The sequence below is a fragment of the Athene noctua genome, chromosome 5, assembly GCF_965140245.1.
Source record: "Athene noctua chromosome 5, bAthNoc1.hap1.1, whole genome shotgun sequence".
NCBI classification, from domain to species: domain Eukaryota; kingdom Metazoa; phylum Chordata; class Aves; order Strigiformes; family Strigidae; genus Athene; species Athene noctua.
Genome location: NC_134041.1, coordinates 51,715,096 through 51,739,862, shown reverse-complemented (window position 1 = coordinate 51,739,862; position 24,767 = coordinate 51,715,096). Strand labels below are relative to the sequence as shown.

The window sequence follows — 24,767 nt, the reverse complement described above, 5'->3', positions numbered from 1 at the left end:
CGTGTCATGGCTGCTCGGAGTCAGACAGCAGCAATGCAAAGCTTACTCTGGCGTCCTCAGTAAGGCGGATCACCAGTGGCTTTCCTGCCTGAGCGTGCTGAGCTATCTAATTTCCTAGAGGCATGACAAAAGTGGGTCTGGGGGGAGGGGGAGGATTTAAATCCCAATTCAGGAAGATGCTTCAGCAAATCACTATTTTCTTGATCTGCAAACTCTGCTCTGGTGAATGCCCAGCCGTGGGTACTTGCTGAACTGTGGTTTTAACTGGGAGTAGTGGTTCTTGGACCTGTTTAGGAATATGATTCATGTACAGAGGAACAGAGGTACAGACCAAAAGCAATTTTAAAAACAGAGCTTGAAGTGTTAGGGACAAATCCAGGAATATGGTGTTTGATACAATGAAGATTACAAATGGATTAAAATAAAAGTTGATCTTTTAAATATAGTTAGTCTCAAGACACTTAATATATGTTAAAATGCTGGAAGGATCCCAAATAACACTGTTTGTGGGAGTACTGTTTCCCCTGATCTGGTGCATTTGATGCAGACTCTGTGACTTAAACTCCAAGATGTTCTCAGTTGTCTAGTAGGAAATTAAGAAGAAATCTGAATGACTTCACACTTGTGAATTACGAATTAATTGAGTCCTTTCTTGCCTGACTCCCTGAAAACCCCAGATAACACAACCTTTAAAAGCTCGTTTAGTATCATGAAGAGGGAGCACAAAACAATTGCATCTTATTTTTACAGGTCACTTCTAACATATCAAAATTTAAAGGTTGCATTTGAAATAAAACTTCCAAAATCATGTCTTGCCTCCTCCTCCTCCTCTGCAGGTGTCATGCCACTGTGCAGAGGTCTAGTCCCTACACACTTGACTAAACAGCAGGTTTTTGTATGTGATGGCTACAGCTCAAATCTCCAGGAACTGTTTAAAAGCTCAGCTAAAATTAGAAGCGTTTAAGGTGTATTTCAGAGTGTAGAAATACAAGCACTGCTGCCTGAAAATGCGAGGTTGTCTGTATGAAAATACAGCTGCATTTCCCCAAGAGACCGACCAGAGTTTCAGGCTGTGACCTACCCAGCACCCACAGTAACGCGGTGAAGAGGCTTCAGCCGCACAGTAACGTGGGCAGAGGCTTCATTCAGCCGCAGCCTGTGCGAGAGCCTGCGGCGGATCCAGCGACACGCTTCTCCCAGCCCATGTGGCCGCTGCTGCTCTGTCTCCTTTACTGCTGTTACCTGAGCTAGCTGGATCGCAGCTTGCATGCCTACCTTTGCTGGACTCCTGCCTCCAGGTGCAGATCAGCCAGCCTTGTGCGACAGGAGGAGTGGTTTTGTCTGTACAGGGTTATCAGCCAACTCTCTGTAGAAATTATAGTGCTAAATAGGCAGTTTTATAACACCTGCTATGGTTTGGTTTGGGTTTTTTTGGTGACGTGCACCCAGATCCCTCCTGCCCAGCTAATAAAGTATAGGGCTTGCTTAACCCGTTTTGCAACGACATTTCTAACTTTGAAAGGAGCTTTTATGGTTTCTTTTCTTAAAGCCAAGCCTTTGACTGTGCTTTTCTTCTCACTGAGCTTTAGAGGAAAGCTCTGACACTAATTGTTGAGAGTTGCTCTGGCTCTGCAGGGGAAGAACTGACCGTGGGAGAAGCCAAACAGCTTCCCTGCTCATGTGAAGGTGTTTTCATACACACAGCTCATACCTGTGCTGGGACCCTTGCTGTCATCTCAGCCTGAGGTGCTTGCTTGGAGAATCCACTAGTTTCCACCACACTCCCCTTTTAGGTGAAGCTAGTGGTATAGTTTTTTTCATGTTTTCAGAAGTACTGTGGTCACATGCAGTATCTTCCTCAGGTTCCTTTTAGGAAACAAGTAGCTGTGTGTGAGGTGTTAGCAGTGGTTTAAAACAAACTATTTGACTTTGAAAGGAGACAGTAAAAAAAGATGCTGTAGGATTCTGGTTTTGCATAAGAAGCTGTTATAACTAATGTACTCTGTTTGTATGGCAATACAAGTTTTCTTCTGATTTCTAGCCATCATCCATCAGCCTGAGATGTTAAAGCTAAACCAGCTTACTCAGTACCCAAAGTGTGTTCGCTAATAACAAAGTTCGCGTTGGACCGTGGTGACAGCTACCTAACCTCACTGCTTGCTAGAGGTCTGCCTAGCTGTAATTCAGTGAGCTTTTCTGCTGATGCACAAAAAAAAGTACATTTTTGCTCCTGTTACAGGGCCAGTGTTAGCTTTTCTCTAATAGACACAAGTGCGTACAGTAATGGTGACTGATCAACAGCTCTTTAATTCTAGTCTTCTTGCCTATACCTGTCCTTATGTTGGTGCATTTACTTTTGTTTGAGTGTAGACTGGATTGCTAGTTGATAAAAGCAAAAGTAATGTAACTCTGGATTTAAAAGAAATATACCCTGCAGCTTCTTTAATGATCTTATGATTAAATTAGGAATAAAAATTAGTAACAAAGCTTAAAATCAATATAACCTAGCACAAAGTGACAAAGGTAGTGGCTTAGTGCTGGCAAAGAGCAGGTTGATAAGACTTGGGCTTTGGCTGTTTTGTCTGTTCATGTATGGCTCCTGAGTGAAAAAAAAGGACTTTCCTTGTGAAATTAATAGGAGTAATGAGGCCTCAGCAGGACAACAGGGAATCTGGCACTCAGACTTCTGTGGGTCAAAAATCCCCACGGTGTACGTGGTTCAGGCTCTGGCATTGCCATCTGAATGTGTGAGTCGCTGCGAGGGAGGATTTTTCAGAGACGGTTTAGCTGTGATTTCTAGGGTTGGTCCCATTCTGTATTCCTCTGGTCATATAAAGCACGGTAAAAATGCCACTGTCCCGTTAGTGCTGTGGCCTCGTTGCCACTGTGGTTAAGCGTGAGTTCATTTCTCTGAGCTTTCAGGGTTTGTGTAGTGCACTTAAAATGTCTGTGGTAGAGGAGATCCATGAGTGCTTGATGGGCAGCATGTGCTAATGGGTCATCATTGCTTTAGTTTCCTCTGCAAAGGTTAGGAACTCATTTTCCTGCTGGTGGGAGCAATGGGACCAGGGAGGTGGAGAAGTCAGAGGGAGGCATCTGTGAAGGCATCCTGGAGGGGAATCTGCCTGGCTCTGGTGCTCACTCCTTCCTCGCTCCGCGTGAGGAGTGATGAGTCACTTTTGCTTTTTCCAAGGGATCTGTTCCTTTGCAGGCATAAGCTGTTGTTGATAAATTTTTTCCTTCTATTTTTCCCTTTATGGCAAACCAGCAATTGATGGGTTTTGTCCCCACTATAAAGAAGCAAACAATACTATCATTATGCTGCAGAAAGGAAAATTGAACAAAGTACATTTTAACTGCAGCATCCAATTATAAAGGGCAAACCACCAAGATATTTACCTATCTTTAGGTAAATAACCCTAAAGAAAACTGGGTGTGTTAGTGATGATGGCGTGTTACGTGCTAAGGGAGGTGTAGTTCCCTGCCTCAGTTTGCCACGTAGCTGGACAAATATCAGATTCATGGGGGAGATGGGACCTTTTTTAGTGGATATTTGCTGTGGTCAGACAAGATTTATTTGTTAGTCTTCCTTTAGCATTCAGATGTGTGACAATGTAAATGAAGGAGAAAAAGAATTGTGGGCCAGAATACCAAGGTGAATTTTTGAGAGGAGAATAGACTCTCTTAAGAGGGGGAGGAAGGACAATAGTGTGTAATGACAAGGGTTTAAAAAAAAAGAGATGATGTGAGGGATGTGCAGAAATGGAAGGATGAGAGGTTTGAGCTGAAGGGGAGGGGTGTGCATTAGCGCAGAGGAAAAACCTCTCCCCACTGGCATGCATAGAGATATTTCCTGCCTTATGTTTTGGTTTCTTAATAGTTATCTGACTATAAAATTAACCTACATCATTTCATGGTAGTTGAATGGCAGTTAAATTAACCCACTTTCAAAATAGAGCTTACCTAGCCCGTCAGCTCTGAGACAGCCTCGTCCCTAGGCATCCAGGGCTGCAATCCACTTCTCTGCCTTAACCTATTTCCCAAGCAGCCAGCCGAAGTGGTGCACCAGAAACAGGGTTTGTTGCTCAGCCTGGCAGTTGACAGAGATTACGGACACATATCAAACCGCTAATTCATATTTCACTAGGCGTTTTTGTGCAAGGAGGTATAGCATCGGCACGTGGGAAATGCTGCTGTTAGGAGTTGTGATACTGTTTCTATTAACAGCATGGCCTTGATTATCTGAGGCCCAATTATGTGAATCTCCAGGTTATCTGAAATGGGGTCATATCCCCCAACGTCTGTTAATTGCACCCAAGATACCCTCTGCTCTCCAAATGTCTTCCACTGGCCCCTCCCAAGCTTTGACGACCAGGTTGTGCAGAGTGTGATTAGCTCTAGTGAGTGCTCTACCTAGTTGCTGCATTTGGTTTTTCATATCCATGCTGGAAAAAAATATCCTGGATATTTGCAGACTTTAAAAATCCTTGAAGATTTCTAGAAGTAGACAGTGGCTGTGCGTGGCAGTGTGCCTGCTGGAGCTGGGACCAGCGACGTCTGCAGAGAGAGAATCTGATACATTTGTGTTTTCTTCCACCTCACAGGTGCAGCCCTGTAGTATAGGTGCAGTTTAGGAGTAGAAGGTGGGATTTATCACAGCACAGCACATCCTGCTTGCAAACCTTAATTTACTGCAGATGAGTGCCCCTTCGGTGGGGGGGTTTGCCTGCTGTTGAACCTCTGTGGCTGCAGTGGCTCCAGCTGACCTGTGTGCATGCCCGAGGGCTCTGCAGGTTGAGATTTGTCCCCAGTTTGCTGCAGGACAGGCGGGGAGCCCAAGGCGGTGGGCTCGGGAGCAGGGGAGAGGCTGTACATCTGCCTCACCTCCAGTCCAGAGCCAGCATGTGCTCCCAACTCATACCCGGCACTGGTAAAGATACTCGGGGCATCCCTCCCTACTCCACAGGACTGGTCCCTGTGGTTCATTCTCCCTTGCCTTAACTGGGTGCTGCTTTTTTAAAAACATGTGCAAAGCTGAGAAAATCATTGTGTGCAAACCTGAGAAAATCATTGTAAGAAATTTTTTTTTGCCCGGCATGCTTTTGTTGTTTGTCTTTTGGTGCTATCTGCTATCTATTTTTCTATCTATTCTGGTCTTCTGGTGATATCTATACTTTTGGAGCAACTAGCTCAGGGAAGATGCTGAGTACTGCCTCAGAGAGAAACACTCATGGTAATTTTTTTTTTTCCTTAAAGGAAAGATCCCAGATGTCCTTGATAATTAGAAAATTTAGGAGGACAATTCTGGAAAGGCTTTGAAAGCTGGTATGTAGACTAATGTTTCCAACATGATAAATCTCCCTTGGTTTTAAAGCAATAGCTCAGTGGTAAGATTTTAATTAGTTATTAAATATTGTATTAGAAGTATTACAAGTGATGATAAACTACTATTGAATATGGTTGGGTTAGTTACTTGGGGAAGGTGGGAGTGGAGTAAGCTATAACAGGAATATAAGAAAGATAAACTTATTTGAGGTTACTATTGTTTCTTTTAATGTAAGAGCACTTTTGATTTGTTTGATTTTTATTTGGTTACAGGTGGGGAGAAGGTGATTTTTAGTGTTTGACTACTTTAAAAATAAATTAACAAATAAAAGACACTACTCTGAAGGGTTAAAAGTCTGAATCTGTAATGGATGTCTGTTGTTTATCCAGTCAGTTGGCTTATTGTATAACCTGGATACCTTGACTAATACATGCAGCTGACAAAAACCCCAACCAAACAAAACCCATCTATAACTTGTTTCTTCCTGCTTTTCAGTTGAAATGCAAGCTCAATCCATCCCCACGCACGTCACCAAGGACGGCATAAATTCAGGAGCCTTGAGAACTCCACAGCAATATTTCCATAGTTATTTTGGCTGTGCTTTGCACAACTTCGGCTTTTAATTTAGAGAAGAAAAATGCTTTTTCTCCTTGCTAACTGTTGTGTGGAGCCTCAGCTCTTTCTGTGCTGCTCATCTATTTTTTTTCAGTGCAGCAAGAGAGAATTACTGTAGCGCCCACAGAGGTGTGAAGGGACTCATTCATCTGTGTGGGGAGTGTTAGGTGCCAGGCATATTTCTGAGGATTGAAATACAGGCATTTAAACTGGTACATCCAGTGTCAGCCTTTAATTGGGACTTTAAGAGATGAGCTACAGAAAATCTTGCTGCAGTGGCTTACATGGTTGTTTTGCTCATCCCCTGAAAGGGATTGCCGCACCCCAGAGTCGTGCCAGCAGAAGAAAGCATGACCCCTCACCTCTACCTCTCAAAGTGCGAGGTCTTGCAGCTAAGAGTGAAGATGGGTTTGAGCATGATACCGTGTGTCAAATGGAGCGGGGAAGATGCAACGTGTGTTGCCTTTTGCCACCCTGGGGTAATAATTTCAGGCAGAGAGCTGGCAGTAGCCATGGCTCCATGTCTACCGTGGTGACGTTGGTGTGGGCTGCTGCTGAAAGACATGGTGCCACCTCCTGCCTTGGTCCAGTGCCCTTCCCCAGTGGCGTTTGCCTTCACCCAGCCACTCCAGCAAGCCAAACCACGGCTGGCAGAGAACTCATTTCCCCCTTCTATTGGGAAAGACCCTTGTGTGCCTCTGCATGCAGCCCCCCCAACACTGGGGCAAGCGAGCCCACCTTTCGCAACCCACAGCCACAGCCGCTTTCAAGCATGCATTTAGCACACAGAATTCACAATGCCCCTGGGGCTGGGGTCAGCTCACCTGACTGCCAGTGGTGAGCAAGCTCCTTTTAAGAGGCTGCTCCTCTTTTGCAATCCCTCAAAACAGCATTTCCATTCACCCTGAAAAATAATTAAGTGACTGAAACGAGCAGGGCTGGAGGTGCCACCCAAAGGCAGCGAGACACGCTGTCTCCTACCTTGGGGTCAAAGTGGGCATGGTCAGTGCTTTGAGTTCAACTGATGGAGAGCATCGCTCACAAGTTAGGCTTTATTCTTAGTCATCCATGTTTCTCAAATCTCCACTTTTAGCCAGGTTTCCAAGGCAGCCTTTGGCTTGGTAGGGTACTCTAGTGGTACCTCTCGTTTTGGGTGGTAAAAGGCAGCGCTCCACCAACCAGCATGGAGTCAGCTGTGTGACAGCAGGAGAGGGAGGGGAAAGGTCATCCCCGTAAGAATACTAAATTGGATTTTATAAGTTTATAGCTATGTTTTGTTTCTTTTACAGAACTATAATCCTGGTGCTTAGAGTGGTCTGAAAGGAACAGAAACACTTAGCCTTGAACTTTTGTTCTGCTGCTGCTTCTTGTGCCTCTGAGGTACAAAACATACCTGTAAACTTATAATCAATCAAACCAATGTTCAAGGGCTAAAAAAGAAACCCAAAAAGGGCACAGGCTTCATGTTCAATAGTGACAAACTTGGGGTGGGTAAACCAGAAGATTGCAGTTGGCAATCAACAGGTTTTCGGAGACCGGCATCCCAGGTAGGTTCGTATGAACCAGTTGATTTCTTTCTCCCTCTCTTTCTTCTCCCCCTTGCTCCCCTCCAAAATACATTCTTGAATCGCAGGCAGGCTGGGCTGCCCGTAAAGCCGTGTCTGGCATTCACAAGCAGAACAAGCGCACTGTCACTCCAGTGCACCCAGAAGAGTGGAGATGTGGCAACCCCACCAGCGGGCCAGGGGCATGGCAGGAGCTGGCTCCGCAAGGTGGGCAAAGCTCCTCGGGCTGCATAGGATGAAATCCAGATAACTTGTCCTTTCCCCCCCATACTGTAAATCCCATACCTGTGCAGTCTATATGTGTTACAGACAGACAAACCCCTGCTTTCCCCCAGCCCCATCATCCCCAACCGCGTAGCCTTTGTTGGAAGCCCCAGGTAACCCCCCAGCAAGAGCTGGAGGAGGGTTGACTTCAAACTCCACTAAACAGTAGAGGCACAATGCAAACAAATGTATTGCAGCACGCAGCTATGCAAATAGCTTTAGAGCACAGCACGTTTTCCCCAGCGTTAATTGCTGCACCACCAGGGTTGCATAGCAACAGCTCCGTTTGTGTCTCTGACAGCTCCTGCCCCTTGATGCCTCTGACACCTTCTGCGGCAGGCAGGGAAGGAGGAGAGAACAGGGCTGCCCTGGGAAAGCTAGAAGGGCCAGGAGGTAGCAAGAGGCTCGGGTGATAAGATTTGCTTGGGACCCCAGGGTGCCTTCTGCTGACACAAGGTGACACGTGCTGGGGGGCTGCAAGCGGGGTGTAGGCAGCTTTCAAGGCTGGTGGCCAGAAAGGGCAGACCTGCCATCCCCCAGGTTCTGCAGGAAAGCTCACTGGCAGGTGGGTTGTCTCTCCCATCTTAGTGAATCCTTCTGGGTACCCCATACAGGTTTGTGACTATGCTTGCAGCTTGGCTATAGGCATAGGGGATCCCCAGTAAGTCACCCCTCCCCAGCCGCAGAGCTGCAGCAGGCTTGTGACCTCTCCAGCCTTTGAGAGAGATGACACAGTCCTCATGCACACCCAAAACTAAGAGAGCCTCAGGGCAAGCCCTGTGGGAAGGGGTGAGCGTGGGCACTGGGGAGAGGGTGCAGATGGTATGGGCTGCCCTGGGCTCCCTCACTTATCTGCTGAGCCCAGCAGCTTCTGCCAGGCTGACCTGTGCCTCCCAAAAGGCGGGCGCTTCAGAGACAGGGGTAGCTGCCTCCCAAGAACAGTATTTCCTTACATTTGTTCCCAGTTCCTCTGCATTCGCCAGTTGGTCTTCAGCTCTCACTGCGCCTTTGCCTGCAGGGCTGAGGAACCTGTTAGTAGCCAGCATCTTCCCCTGGGAAGGCACTTCAGCTCTGCATTCAGCTCACTTCTCCTCTCTGATAAGCCATGTAAATAAACAGCTTCTCTGCAACAGTTTACACAATCAGTAAGCAACCCTACCTGAAGCCGTGAGGCACTTGAAATAAACTCTTCTGTTACACCTGAGCATGAAGCAAGCCCTTCTCCGAAACTGCCTTAAGTAGCGATGATGCAGGCAATCCTGCATCCATCAGCCACTGGGCAAGAGAATGGTCATGGACATGTTTTATTTAATAATAATAGCTAGAACAGACAGGAATGGTGGGAACTACTGGATAGCTATGAAGTCCCACAGATAAGCAGGTCCCAGGGAGCACTGAGCTGTGTCTGGGAGATCTGGGCATGGAGAGGCACAGGCTGCAGCTCAGCAGCCCCGGGGGAACGGGGAGAGGAAGGACTGAGGTGGGATCCAGCTGTGCTCAGAGCCCAGCTGCAGGGGAGAGCTCTGCCTCAGGGTTGTCCTTTGAAACTGAGAAAAAGGGGATACTGCCTGCAGTACCCAACAGGGGTGAGGTAGGGAAGGAACAGATGAACTCAAGGCAAGAAGTTGCAGCCTATCTTTGAGCCAACATGAGGTGAAAGCAGAGGACCCTGAATGCAACCTGCCTGCAGAATCAGGTGAACTATATTGCTGAGCATGAGATGGGTCTTCTAAGGACAAAGGGCATCGAGGCTGGATAGATTTATTTCCTTTATTGAGCAGGAAAAATACTTATATCTGTGTGTATCTCAGATTTACTCCTTGGACTACAGTGGGGCAAATAAGGTGAAAACAAGCACTATGGCCTCAGTCACACTTCAGAGAAATAGATTAGTTGAAGGTAAGGCAGAAATGCCACCCTGGAGCCTTTAGGACCAGGGAGCCCAGGTCCCCTCCGCCATACAAGGAGAACATGGGCCTTTTGCTGCCCCACACACCCATGCAAAGCAGGCATGACCTCCAACCCATTGCATTCAGCATGGCTGCTGCAAGGTGAGGAAGGACCATGCCTGGTTACTTGGGTTCCTTCTCCCAAATTAGGGACTATGTACACAGACCCATAATCTCCTCCCTGGCCAGGCATCTTCCAGCCTGTATCTCGACTTTCCTTCCTCACCACCCACCTGGGCAACCGCTTTGCCTGTGCCATGGGTGCTTCCTTTGCAGGCATTTGTGTGTAGCACCCAAAGGCACCCTGGCAAGGAGGGAGTTGGCTGTTTTGCCATTGTAACAGCTTCCCGAGGCTGCCTGGGGAGCATGGCAGCAGGGTGGGCCAGGGCAGGGCCACACCTCTGCCACTACCATTATAAATTCAGGCTTGCTGGGGGAAGATGGCTGCTGCTCTTAGGAGCTGGGCTTGTGAGCGGGTAAGAGGAAAGCAGCCACCCTCTTTGCAAAGGTGGAAAAAAAGTTGTGCTGAGCTCTGCCTCTTCGCAAAGCCCCCTGCTCCAAGCCCTCCTCTTGCAGGGGAGGTGAAAGGTTTTTTTTATCCCCTTTGTTATTCAACAGGGCAAGGGGAGGAGCTGGGCTGTGTAAGAGATCCCGGCTGACACAACCCTTCCCATGCAGAGCTCTGGAGAGGGGCCAGGTTGTACCTGAGCGTTTTTATTTAAACTAATCCCAGGCATTGCAAATTGAAAGTCATCGCAGCGCCAGGTAGAACCAGTTGAGACGGTTGCTGGAGGGCGTTTTTCTCGCCCGGGTGTAGTAAAGCGAGGTACGTTGTTTATTGCTAACCCTGGGAGTATCTGGAGTTCTGGAGGTGCCGGAGCACATTTGGCAAGCTGAGCTCGCTCAGCCTTTCCGGGCGGTTTTGGGAAAACCCTGCCCAAGAAGCCTTTAAGGAAACTGAGTGGCTGTGATTGCGAGGCAAAGCCTCATTACACTTAAAAATTTTGGGAAATTGGAAAACAAAGGGCTGGCTACCAGATGCTCACTACAGGCTTGGCTGCAGCCTAGGGTTTCTGGGTGCCACCTGGCCAGCCCAGGGCCCGAAGCGGCCCCTGGGCACCTTTCCTTGCCCTTTGCCAAGTTTGGGAGCAGGTTGCTGGAGGTGCCTCCTTGGCACTGGTCAGTTCAAAGAAAGCAGCCAGCAAGCAGTAAGGGAGCAGCAGGTGAGGGCTGCCTGGGGCCGGCTCCAGCATGCCGGCTGCCACCGAGCGCGGCCGGCTCGGGTCCCTGGCCTTCCCTCCTCCTTCTCTCTGCCAACGGCTCCTCCGAGCCCAGGTTCTTCCTCCTTGTTCACCCATTGAGCCCTGCACGTTGCAGTGTGGAGAGGGAAAACCCACTCCAGATAAAGCTGCTTTTCCCCACCCTGGCCCTGCACCCTGTGATAAGTGTTGTCCCCCTCAACCCAGCCAAGCGAGTGAAGTCAGTGTCTGATGCTGGGGTGGGGGCGAGAGCAAGGCTGTAGTGGGGGGAAACGACTTTCACTCCTCCGTTACAAGGCCAGGAGGTACAAAGTGCAACTGTTACTGCAAAGCAACCCTAAGTTGCTGGCAAAGATCCTGTGCCAGGCAGTATGGGTGCCAAGGCGCGCAGCCCCCTCGGGGTGGCGAGGACTGGGTGGGAGTCGCCTGCGCTGCCGTTGGAAATAGATATGGTCTTGATAACAGCACCTGCTGTGGCACTCCTGATGAGTTCAGGCAAACACTGGGTAATTATCCCTTAACCTCTCCACCAATAAGTCCTAATTAATTGCCTGTGCCAAACGGGTAAATGATAATCACCTCGGTTTGAGAGCTAGGTAGTGGAAGCAGACCTTTCTGAGTAACCACTGCATGCTGACGGTCAGCCCATCAGCTGCAGAGCCACTTTATTAAATGGCAGTAAATCAAAGGTCAGTGCAAATAGCAAGGCACTGCACCACAGAAGGGTGCATTGTTGCCTGCACGTTCTGCAGGCTGGGAGCTCACCAGAATTTCTGCACTGATTACAGAGGAGGCTCAGATCTGCTCAGTTTGCCCTAGACCCATCTTCTGCCACAGAGGCATGAGCAGAATTTGAAGATTTACACTAGCTCAAGATTTCTGGCACCTGGCTGCCCAAGTGGGATGCTGCTCTGCTCCCACCCAGTCTGACTGTGCAGATCGAGCAGAGGTGTGCAGTTGTCCTGGTGGGTCCCAGAAGTGCTGGGCCTTCTACACTGGGCACTGTGCACGTACTAAATCTGATTCTCACTGGGAAATTTAGGTTTGCTTTGAACATGTCACATGGTGCCTACACACCAGGATGTCCTAGGCAGAAGTGTAATTGTGGGTGCTGTGGCAGGGGGAGCCAAACAGAAGTGCAGTCCATGTCCTGCCAGCAGTGTGCATACGTACGTGTGCGTGGTGGGGACTGAGGGGACACCTGCCAGCCCCGTGACAACAAGATGCTTGATCTCACCTGGAGATCAGGCAAGCAATATGCCTGAGTGGGAGGAGAAGGGTTATTCCAGTTTTGTAGCATAAAGTTTCATTCCTTGGAACATGTTACTGACTGCTTTTCTCTTTGTCTCTCTAGTGAGGATGCAGCAGAGACAATAGCAATAGACTCTAACAATCAGCCGAAGTCTCCACTGGAAAAGTTTATGGTCAGACTGTGTACACATCACCAGAAGCAATTCATTCGTGTGCTAAACGACATATACACTGAAGTACAACCAGACTCTGAAGGCCAGCAGTTGTCTGAATCTGAGAGCATGGAGGCCTCTACTTGTGGCTCTGGTTGTAGCCAGCGAAGCACTGAAAATCAGGATAAGGGTGCTACTTGTACTGAATCAAAGCCCCCTTCTTCCTCGGACCCAGGACAGTTGGGGTCCGATGGCCCCCTGCATGTTACGGGACAAGCCTCGAAGCAGCTGATGGAGCTGAAGTCTCTGGACAGAGCAGAGAGCTCCAGTCCTGCTTTGAGGAGGGACTTTGAGCTCCCCGTCACCAGGCTTCGTTCTGCTAGTCCAAAGGATAGCTCCACCCAAGGATACCTCAGCACATTAAACTCTTCCTCTTTGAATTTCCATCATGCTGCAAAGAGCCTGGAAGGGCAGCAAGCTGCTGGACACGAGCAAGAAGCCAGTGTCAGAAAGTGTGAGGACAGTAAAGAGCAACTAGCAGGTAAGACTTTTGTGGAAGGTTATATCTCGGTCAAAGTGGCAAATGTGAACGGCAGCGAGGACAGCTTAGATGGCTGTATGGGGTCCCAAAAGAGCTCTTTTAGAGCTCTTCCAGAAGAGTCCTGGGATCCCGGCTTTGCGGTGACCCCTCCTCGCAGAGCTGACAAAGAGAACACTTTGCAATGCAGCTCGAAAGCATCTTTGCTCCAGGACTTAGACGCAAAAGAACAAGATGCGAGACCAAAGCAAGAAAACCACCTTCACGCCGTGGCCAAGGGCAAGGCAGGCTGCCACCTGCATCCAGCCGACAAGGGCCCGCTCGACAAGTCCAAAGAGGGCTGGCTGCCCGCCGGCGCTGCGCCAGCCGCCCACCGGACCCCCGGTGGGCACCCTCGCGCCAAGGCAGCCTCCCTCAGATCCACTCGGAAGAGCAAGAAGACATCGGGGCTGAGGATCAATGACTACGACAACCAGTGCGACGTGGTCTACATCAGCCAGCCCATCACTGAGTGCCATTTCGAGACCCAGCGGTCGGTGTCGTCCCGCAAGACAGCGAGGAAGAGCACGCGGGGGTACTACTTCAACGGGGAGTGCTGCGAGCTCCCGACTGTCCGCACGCTGGTTAAGAGCTCCCGGGCGGAGGAGAGGGGGAGCAGCCCGGCACTGCGAACAGAGACCCTCGTAAGCTCTAAGCCGCCCCTGGTGCTCTCGGTGGGGGGCTCTGCAGGGGCAGGACGGGAAGGCGAGAAGAGGGTTTCCCTGAGGCTTCTGGCTAAAGGGGCACCAACCAATCGAGAAACAAAAGAGATTGCTGAGCCGGCCCCTGTGCAGCCCTGGGATACCCGGGCACTGCGGTCGAGGGAAGCCACCATGGCCGTGCCCTTCTTCTCCCTCTCTGCTCCACCCAGCCCCCAGAAAGAGGACAGCTCAGCTGGCTCACCACCCCCTGGCTCCCCTCCTGCAGAAGGAGGGGGGATGAGAGCAGGAGGCACTGTCCCCTGGGAGGCTGGTGGCAGCCTGGGCTCCTCTGGGGATGGCAGTGGCGGCGGGCAGGCTGCTGATTTTGCTGCCCTTCCCATCTCAGAAGCACCCAGTGGGGAGGAAGGTTGCCCGGGCTCCAATGTACAAACAGATCCAGCTCTCCCCACCAGCCCAGAGCCAAAGTCCCCCTTGCAGCCCTCTGCCGCTGCGGACACAGCACCCCTGACTCATGATGGTACCAGGGATCCTGCCCAGCTTCCAAGCACAGGGGACACAGAGCCCTGCAGACTGTGTCTGCCAGAGCCCTCCCCATGCTCTCCAGGCCAGCAGGCTCCTGATGAGCCCCCTGCCACCATGGATGGGGAGAGCCCCACGGAGCCCACCACCACCTTGCAGTGCATGGATGTGAACAAAAGCATTGATGCTGCACCAGAAGCCGAATTATCGGGTATGGTGGGTGACAGCTCCCCTGAGCAAGAGGAGGTTGTGTCGGCCAGCACAGCCCTCCCCGAAATCTCTGAAGGGGAGGCAGTGGAGAATAGCAGCCCAGCAGGTGAAAAAGAGCCTGTTGAAGAGGAAATTCTGCCTGAACCTGATGGTTCAGACACTGCAGGGAATGACTCTGTGTCTTCCAAAGACAGTCTAGACAAGAAACGAAAGAAAGGCAGGAGAGCGCTTGTGGCATCGGACCGATGTCTCCGAAGCCAGCAATCTCAGTCGCCTGCTGAGGACAGTGCTGAGGATGCTGTTTCTTCCAGCTCTGTGCAGCTTCCTTGCCTTCAGATCAAAATCTCCAAGAGTCCCGGCGCTAAGCGGTTCAAGAGAGAGGTGCACCTGGATGGGGCTGCATCCGTGCACTTCCCAAATGACTGCTTCCCCAGTGTGCTGCTCAAAACCAGCGAGGGGCCGGGCACTGGCCAGGCTCAAAAGAACATCACTGAGCAGCAGCCAGCTGAGGAGAATGGTGTCACTACCAGACAAATATATAAAAGCATCTTAGCGAAAGAGACTGCAGCAGAGGAAGAAAATTCCTCTAAAGACAACCCCCCTGCTAACAGCAGCCAAAGTCAACCCAGTGAGATGCTGGAAATCATTGTCCAGGCTGATTCTGAGAAGACAAGCATTCTCCTCCCTCCGGAGAGCAGTGTACCTGCAAATGATGCCGAGCAAGTGGATGTGAAACCAGATGATGCCAGCGTGAATGATGAGGAGAGCTCTGACAGTGCCATAGACACAGGCAAGCTGGAGAACTATGAGCCAGTGGCCAATTCACCTCCATGTCCCAGCAGCAGAGGTGGAAGCAAGCATCTTCCAGCAAAGGCTGCAAAGCATAAAAAGGTTGCCCTGCAGTTTTATAATTTAAGACACGCACACGCACCCATAGACACTGCAAAAAAGAGCACACAAGGGAAGGAGTCTATGCAAGCGATCCCCAAACCGAGGGACGAAAGCAATTCAGGGAATGATGACTCCCCAGCATTGGAGGACATAGACATGGCTGACAGCAAACCAAAGTTCATGGAGTGGTGTGCTGAAGAGGAGAACCAGGAGCTCATTGCTGAGTTCAACGCCCAGTACATGAAAGTTCAGAAAGGTTGGATTCAGCTGGAAAAGGAGGTGCAGCCAACTCCCAAGGTAAAGAACAAAGCTGACAAACTGAAAGAGATTTGGAAAAGCAAGAAAAGGACACGGAAAAGTAGAGGCTCGCTGGAAGTGCAGAAGCTTTCACCTGTCCAGATGCTGTTTATGAAGGCCTTTAAGCTGTCCGACATCTGCCAGTGGTTTCTGGAGACAACTGAAACCAGGTCTCTAGTGATCGTGAAGAAACTGAACACCCGTCTCCCAGGGGAGATCCCCCCCATCAAAGTCCCAATGCAGAAATATTCCTCCTCCAGTCTCTACCCCAGCTCACTCCAAGCTGAACGTTTGAAAAAACACCTCAAGAAGTTCGCTGCCACTACCCCAGCTCGGAATAACCTGAAGAACCAAAAGCTTTGGGCTAAAATTCGAGAGAATGCTGATAAAGCGGAGGCTGAAGAAGCCACCACTCCCAACCAGATGTCTCCCACCAGTGTTGGCACCGAGGACCTGAGTGAAGACAAAACCATCCAGCCTGCCCCCAGCTTGCCCACACAGGCCAGCACCAGGATCCTGCGCAAGTACTCCAACCTACGGGGCAAGCTGCGAGCCCAGCACCGCATGGTGAAGGTGGAGAAGAAGGGTGATGGCCCGGGGGACCACCCGTCTCTGGACAGCAAGCATAGCCGGAAGAGCGTGTGCATCAACCCGCTCATGTCTCCGAAGTTGGCCTTGCAGATCAAAGCAGATGCCTTTCCTGCTAAATCTCCATCAGTGGATGGGATGGGGAAGGGGCGGAAGGGGAAGAGCAGATCCCAGGAGGATCCCTTGTCCAAAGCTGACCTCCAGCTCAACAGGAAGAAGAGGATGCTGAAGGAGAGTGGGAGCACCCAGGAGCGGTCCAGCTCCTCCACCAAGGACAAGCTGCCTGCCAAGAAGGCCAGTAAAATAAAGCATTCAGAGGTCAGCGCAAAAACTCCTGCCACCCGAAAGCAGGCTGCCATGGAGAGGAGCAATAAGCTGGCTAGAAAAATGTCTTTGAAAGAGAAGAGAGCCCCAAAAAGGCAGCTGGAGAAAGTGCGGCTCTCCCTGCGGAAGGGCAAGGAGAACACGAGCAGACGGGCTGTGCTGCCCCCCAGCCACGAGGAGCTAGCCAAGTCCCTGAAGCAGAAGCCCCTGGGAGAGTCCTCCACACGGTCGCAGAAGATGGCCAACAAGAAGCCCAGTGGTGGGAAGACCCTGACCAGGTCCATGAAGAAGATGCAGGAGAGCAGCGGGTCGCAGGGCAAGAGGAAGCTGAGGGCAAAAGTGGACTGTTCGCACAGCAAACGCTCACGACTGGACCCAAAATAGCGAAGAACCGGTAGCCATGTACAAAACTGGTGTACAGTAGTAACCCTTTACCATGCATTAACTAAAGCTGCTTTTATAAGCTGTAGCAAGCCTTTAAAAATCCGCAGTTAAAAGATAACGCCTGTGATTTTAGGCATCAGCAGATGTGTTTCGGACAGAGAAGAGGTCGGCCTGTCTGGCTCTGCTGTTCAGAAGGAAGTTTCTGCAGTTTGAACGTTCCTTGGGTTTTTAAACTTGGAACCAGGCAGTTTTAGTTAAAAGTACAGTGCCTTATTTATCACTTTAAAAATAAAAATAAGAAGCTCGTCTGTGTGATTTGGAGGCTTGCGTTTTATACTTGAGGCACAAGCACTTGTACTGTAGCAGAAAGAAAACCACCTTCGTGCACATGAAGTAGCTTTTGGCAGCCTTCGGGTGCACGCAAACATTTCCCTTTCCTTCAGAGTCCTCCTTCTGTCTGTCTTCTTAGTGGCATTTAAAGCAAAACCAAAACCATTTCCCATCACTGAGGGAGAGAAAGGCAAATCTGTCCTTTGTTGGTTCGTTAGTAGCAGCTGCTGGTGTCCCATACTGTTACCTGCTTAAAAGTATTAATTAGCTACTGGTGTGTGTACTGCTGATGGCTGCCTCGCTCCCCCCTTGCACAGCCCGTGGGGTGGGGAGGTCCCGCTCAGGCGGAGGCGGCAGAGGAGATGCTGCGGTGGCTCTGGGTACCAGCCTGCCACATCCACTGCTGCCGGGCAGGCACGCTGGGCTGTATCCGTCTTTATTTCTTGCTGGCTTCAGGGATGAATGGGTCCTGCTGTGCCCTGCTTTTGGACAGACCTCCTTCTCCTATTTTGCTGCCCCTGTGGTGATTTCTGTGGTCTCTGACAGCAAAGCAGTTTGTGCAGCGCTTCGCTGAAGGTTGACTCTCCCTTTCCACAGGCTTGAGCTCCTGATGTTGTTGCTCCGCAGAAGGGGAGCCCTGGCCCTTGCCCTGTGCTCTTGTGTGCGTCTTGCTTAGCATCCTCCTAAGCCAGGATTTTTGATTGGAATAGGGTTGAGAGAAGGGACTGACTTAAGTTTATTTTTTACCGTAATTTGCGTTTCATCCTTTTACTAGCAAGTTGCGGTTGCTTTGTTCTTGCTTGCATCTGGTGCTGTGGGGTCTGAAAGCGGCTGAGCCTCTGCCCTGTCCTACATGACACCTCTGCAGGGTGCCTCTGCAAGCCTCTGCAGCATGTTTAAAAGCCAGCTGGGGGTCTGCAGTGGCAGAACAGGGTCATGGTGCCTAGCAGCTCTGCAGAAAACCTGTTAGAAGCGCACAGAGCACGTGGCTGTGCTGGCTCTGCCAGGCAGGGATGCTCAGTGGCTGAGAAGGGTCTGCTGCAGTCTGCGCTCGGGGAGAGGACCCTGCTCAGCCCTTGCATCCCCATGGCTCCACTTTCACACTGCTGCGCAAAGTCCCTTTGCATGAATCCCAATGCAAGCTTCCTCCTGTGCAGAAAGTGGCAATGCCTGAGAAGTCACTGTGCAGGCTCTGGGGTTGCCCCATCTTTAACAGCCACTTGCTGATCCCTGCTCATCTCCTTGTCCCTGCTCAGAGCAAGGCTCCGGGGCAGGCCACACATTTGAGAGATGCCTGCCCTGGGGGCAGAGGCTAGAGAGGGCTCGACTGCAACTGGAATTCCTTTTCATGGTTGGCATTGAACCCCAGATCCCAAAGCCCATGGACTGGAGGTGGAAGGCAGATAATCATCTTTAAATCTTTCATTGTACCTATTTAGTATAGAGGATGCAACAAGGCATTTGAGATTTGCACGCCCTTCGCAGAGCACCTCTGGCTCTCTTGCAGGTATTCCCTTCCCCCAGCGCTGACGCACACGAGGCTGCGGCACATTTTTCTCTTACTATGAAATGGCTGATTTAAAAAAAAATAATCTGTTACCTTTCCTTTGAATCATGCTAGAATAAGTTAACTCTCTGAACAGCTAGGAAGTGATTAAATCTAGCCTGTCAGTCCCTGTACAGATTAATATGAAGTTATCTATTACTTTAATTTTTACTGCATGCATTAAATATGTCAAACATTCCATCAGGAAAGATTTAAAAGCATTTCAGGAGAGGTTTGAGGCAGGAGGGCACTGTTGGCAGTTAAATGACTGATCTGTACCTTTCTTACAGGTTATCTTCCCCTCTTCTCCATCCATACTTAGAGTCCTCCTCTAGCCTCCGGCTGGGACAGCCTCTCCACAGGCACGCGGGCCCAGGATTTCCCCTCCTTCCCCTGGGCCGGGCATGCGTGTGAGCACCCCTCTTACCTCTGCTCCTCATGCTGCTCCCTGACAGCAGACCTCCTTTTCCCCATCCTTCACAACCCCTTTCTCCATCCTTCCTCATCGCTCCTGAAACGCCTGCACTGGGCTGTGCTTGCAGAGCTGTGCAGGGTACCACACACCTGAGCGCTCCTCAGGGCTTTCCCTCTCTCCTCCTCTTTAATTTTTTAGCCGCTGGTAAATGCAGGCTGCTCTGCTCTCCATCTTCCATGCTTCTGGGAGTGGGAACCTCATTAGGCTAAAAACCTCGACAAAGCAAGTGGAGAGAGGCTTTCTGGACGGGGTGCTGCTGCTCCAGCCTCCTGGCGGCCTTCCTGCACCCCAGGGCTCCACCAGCACCCACTGGCTGAGCATGGCAAGGGTGGGAGATGGCAGGCGTCCCATGGGTGCAGGGGTGGAGCAGTGTCTGGGTGTCTGTCCTGGTTTGGTGTGCAGTACTTGGCTTGGGCAGTGGTGGGATCAGCACACTGAGGTTCCGACAGTGTCCCAGCCAGGCCTCAGTTCCAGAGAGGAATGGCCAGGACCCGTCACAGGGAGAAGTCAGAGATACTAAAAGGATGAACATATTTCTCCCATCCCTTTGGATTTCCAGTCTCGGGTTGTGGTTTTCTGTCATGCTGCTGTGTTTCAGTTTAGCTGGATGGAGATTGCCTGTGCTGAAGGCAGGTCCCCATGGGACAAGGCCCTGTCAGCAGACGCTGTAGGAGTCACAGGGCTCCGTGGGGGAGCAAGGTGGCATTCGCCATGATGAGCAGTGTGTGGCCAATGTGGTCTGAAACTCAAAGCACCTGCAGCTTGTCCCAGTCTCCTATCACCTTCAACTGGCAGCTCTGTCCCTCCCTAGGGGATGCCAGAGGTGTTCAGCAAGCCCTGGCTTTCCCACATTAGATCTGGCGTGTCCTGTGCAAAGAGTAACACTCATGAAATCTGTGCAAAGATCCTGCTGACTTTTAATGGGAGCTGGGCTGTGCCTCGTAGGTGTAAATCTGAATTTCTTTTCCTTTTAATGAGGGAAGGTAGAGGGTGTGTTCTGTGTCAAGATGGGACTGAAAAGAGGGTGCTGGGCTGGACTGGGCTTCGGATTGTTATTCTTGTCTTCAGAAAATGAATTGAGAGTAAGCAAATAATTCTGAGGTTTTTTTCAAATAAAACCATTTCTAAATACAATTGCCCCAGCCTGCAGCCTGGGACTAGCCCAGGCCAGGCATGTGCTGCATGTGCCTCGTGGGTGCCTGGCTCAGGTGGGCAGATGGCAGAGCAGCACCTTGGGCACCTGCAGGGACAGGGAGCAGCGGGTTTGCAGGAGGTGCCAAGCCGGGCTGTCCCGCGGGATAGGATGGTCTGGGGTCTTGTCAGCAGGGACCCACCGGCTCCCTGCTCCACTGCCCTCAGGGCTGGTCCCCGGCGTTGCAGCCTCTGCAGGGCTTTCCCTGGCCAGGCACATAAACCCTGCTCAGAGCTGCTCTGCTCTCTGCCTCCTCCTTTCCTCCCAACAACTCTCCCTTATTTAAAGATTACAATTTTGAGGAAAACTGGAGTGATTTGTCTCTACATTGTGAGGAACTGGCAGGAGCATTTTCTCCTGCAGCTGCTGCACTGGGTAGTGGGTTTAACTCATGCAGGTAGTTTTTATGGAGAGCAAGCTTGTTTGACAAGGGATGGGCAGGGTGAAGCCATCACCTATGGCTGAGTGATTGCAGCAAGCACTTGGGGCATGACCTCTCCAGCCCACCTCGAGATAGGAATATTGGTGCTTTAGTACAAATTCTCTGAATTACAGATTTGTGCAATCCTTTGGGTTACCCCAGAGGAGGATCCCCAGGGGTGAGGTAGGCCAGGGGTGGCTGTCATCTCTAGAAAAGCATTAAGGCTTTCTGCTCTGAGGAGGCCCCCAGCTCCCTTCCAGGCTCCTTTCCTTGCTGCCACTGCTCCAGGAGATGCCGTCTTTGGCCCCTCTGCCTCTCCTGTGTGTGTTCTCCACTTGACACCAATAGTAACTGCTAGGTCTTGCAGACTACAAGACCTGCTCTTAATGTGCTTTGCACTTGCTTTTGTGAGTGCTTTATTTTGGGGCAGGAAGAAGGAATGCTGTAATTTGCTAGAAAATGAAATTTTCATTTAGTTTGGTAGCAAATTGAAGGATCTGCATGTGAGGTGACTGCCTGGCAGGGTGGCATTGTCTGGGCAGCCCTATTTTCTTTATCAGTGCTCAGATATCTGAATTTTTTTCTCCTTTTGTTTTTTTTTCCCAATCAATTCTCATGTTGCATTACTCTTTCCAATTTACTTCCCAATTTAGTCTCTCCACACAGCCATGTTTCAGCTAGAACAGTGCAAAGAGACACAAAAATAAGTAGAGATAATACCATATACATAACCTGTTGCTCTTTGTAAATGACTTGGGACATGCACTACTCATTTCTGTTTGTTTTGCAGTGCGGCAGAAGTGAGGTATGCTGCTGTTGCATGGCCCCTGCTTTAGAGAAGCCCATTTCCAATAAATGCAGCTTCTACGCAATGCACAAGACGCACAGGGAGCTGCAGATGATCTTAATGAATGGAAGGAAATAAGAAACACAATTATTACACACGGGCATCAAGTGCATTTCCGTTTGCTATGGTGCAGAGCTGCCCACTGGCACTACCACAGTGCCATCCTCAGCTCTGCAGCCTCATTGCGCTCCTCTTCCTCTGGGCCACCCCGCCGCTCCCTGCTCTGCTTCTTCAGCTCCGGATTTCAGCACAAGTGCTGTGTCCCACAAAACAGACCTCTCCTCTTTCTGTTACTTTGGCTTTCCTTGCTGGCCACTTTCTCATCCTATTCTTGAAACTAGTCTCCAACTCCCAGGTTCATGTACCAGTAGCAGCATCTTCTTAGCTCTGCACCTCCACAGATGTCCTTACTGGCCCTTTGCTGCCAGCCCCCTTCTCTCATTTGCATGGTTACCTTTTCCTCTCTCACCTTGTCATCAGCAGCTCCGGGTCTTTACACTTCATGTGGTCAGGAACCATCCATCTTACCTAACCTCCGGGAGGGGCTGGGTTTGCCGTGGCAGAGTCAAAATTTATCTGTGTGGGAGTTGAGGGCTGCAGCAAGAGCAGTTTGAGCCCAGGGTGGCTCCTTCCATCTGTAGCTGTTAGGTTCTTGTCTAGCAACACGAGCCCTGGCATGGGTTTCTCTGCTGACAGGATGCGTGCAGTATATCCAAGGTGTGCACGTTTATATTCATCACTAATGAGGTCCTTTTTGCTCGTGGTTGCTGTGTGCAGTGGTGTTTCTGTGTTCAACTACCAACACGTCAGTGAGACGCATTTGCAGCAAACCTTCTCCAAAGAGCTGGCTGGCTGGTGCTGATGCTTTCATCAAACTTTCTGCCGCGTTGCTGATCATCCTCCACGAGCCAGGAGAGTGAGATGACCTCGCCCCTGCTGCTCTCTGCGTCCTCGTCCCTCCTGTGCCAGGGGGAGCTGGACTGAGTGGGCTGGCGGGCTGCCCGAGCCACTTTTTGCTGGTGTGCGGATGAGCAAAGCTGCAGGCCAGCCTGTGTCCCAGCTGCTCACATGGCACCTCTGGAAATGCCGGTGTTTCTGAAAGCTCTGCCCCCCATAGTAACCTCCCGGGAAATAGAAACACAATCTCAGAAGGACACGGGTGTACCGCTGCCCTGTTTTTAAGACTTGTTGATGGACAGTTTCTCTCTCCAGGTCCTATTCTTTCAGCCTGACAACTGCATTCCCAGTTGAAGGCAACTAGGAAAGCTGCAGTTCCCAGCCTCCTGTGGGCATGGGCAGTGCCTGGGGCAGCAGGGAGGTGTGGGCTGCCGTCCAGCTCAGGCTCTGGTCTTTCCACCACCAGTGGTTATGCCAGGGAAAGAAGGCTGAGCCCCAGCCAAGGCGTCCTCAGGTCCGTGTCCTTGGGCTGGATGCCTGCATGGCCTGGGGGTGAGACAGGGGTAGGCTCCCCCATGCCCAGGAACGTCATGCAGCTTTTCTTGTAGCAGTAGGTTTTTTGAGCAAACTATGAGGCTATGATGTCCCCGCATTGCGCGTCCCCCCACCCCCGTGTGTTGTAGCGTCCGTTCAGCCCATCCTTTAGCTTGGTGGTTGTGAAATGAATCCATCTGTTCTAAGATGTTCTCAGGAGTTCTTGTTTGTATTAAGCTCACCCCTAGGCTTAGCAGAAATCATGGTCCCCATCCTTCCTCCTCCCCTCCCCGCGGACAAGCCCTCTCTTTCACGAGCACTTCCACCCTCTCCCCAAAGGGCGGTGGAGGGGGCAGCTGGCGGTTTTGATTCAGGGCACGTTGGCAGCTTGGGGGCAGCCAGAGGAGCTGGGATGTAGCCGGCCGGTGTTTGTGGCATGGGTCCGGAGGCCAGGCAGTCCCTTGGGCTGCATTGCTAGCCAATGTTTTCTAAGTCTGTTTGTAAGAGTACCTAATTTTAAAATGAAATGTGAATATATATTATGTGTAGGTGCCATGTAAGATAGTGTTGTGCTAGGCAGCAGGATGCTAATCTACTTTTTAAGCTTTTTTGGGGCAGGATAAAGCATTTTTCTCTCACTTCATGATCACAGATCTAATATTGTAAATAGTTTTTTTTTAAATATTTATTTCATGGGCTTTCCACAGGTTCTTATTCTGACTGGTGTGCTGGTTGGTGGGGCTGTATCGCCCAGTGTGCCGCAACCAAAGGGCTGGCTATTGTGTGGGGGGACGGGAAGGGATGGGGTGGGGTGGGTGGTGGTGGTGTTTGGTTTGGGGTTTTTTTATGTCACATCAAAGTTGAAGCATTAACTTGTTCTCTTCATCTCATTTTGATGATGTCAGACCTGGTTGATGGCCATGGTCCCCGGGGAGGCAGTGAGCTCCTGTGGCCGGCTGGGATGGCCGTTCCCCAGGGCGGGGGGCACTGCAAGCAATAAGATTTGTAGTAATAATGTCTGCTTTGATGGCAGGAGCTCTCGGGGCTCAGGGCTGGCTGGGAATAACCCCCACTCTTTGTGGGGGCTCAGTCCAGCATGTCATGGGGGGGTGGGGTGGGGGGGATGTTTCTTGGCCTGGGGATGCCCAAGGAGGTATCCCCAGGGATGCAGAAGGTGGTGGATGCCGTCACCCACAAGGGACCTCCCCCCCCAAAATGGCCGGGATAGGATAGGTAGTGACTGATAGCAAACTCCCGCTAGTGAGTTACTGCAGTGAGCAGCTGCCTTTGGGGCTCCTGCGCTTCCTGCGGGTACGGGTGGCCTGAGGGAGCGCACCGCAGTCGCCGTTACAGTCCCAGTGCTGGCTCCAGAAGGCTGTTTGCTTATTTGCTTCCCATTCTGCAATTTTTATTCTCCTTCTAGGGGGGGGTTGAGGTCATTTGGTTGTTTTTTTGTAAGTGTGTTTGGATTTTTCTTTTTTGTTTTTTAATCCCCTTTTTGCCTGTGTTTGCTGGTTGCCCCACACACACAGCCCAGCTGTCTGTGTGGGGCAGCAGCAGCAGGATTGTTGCTAGTTTTATGGTGATGGGTCCCTGACTTTGGAGGGTGGAGCAGGGAGTGCTGCCGGTTCCAAGGCCCTGTAGGACCCCTCACCAGCCTCATGCTGCCTTTGCCCTTGGAACAGGTATATT

The 24,767-nt window shown here is 50.7% G+C and overlaps 1 protein-coding gene across 1 annotated transcript; it reads left to right on the top strand.

The window, feature by feature from the left end:
• The first annotated feature begins 7,668 nt into the window (after positions 1-7,668).
• LOC141961053 (uncharacterized) lies at positions 7,669-23,846 on the top strand. Its single transcript, XM_074907573.1, has 2 exons — positions 7,669-7,713; positions 12,333-23,846. Exons 1-2 carry the CDS (start codon positions 7,691-7,693, stop codon positions 16,831-16,833), a joined length of 4,524 nt encoding a protein of 1,507 aa, XP_074763674.1. The 5' UTR covers positions 7,669-7,690; the 3' UTR covers positions 16,834-23,846.
• The last annotated feature ends 921 nt before the right edge of the window (positions 23,847-24,767 follow it).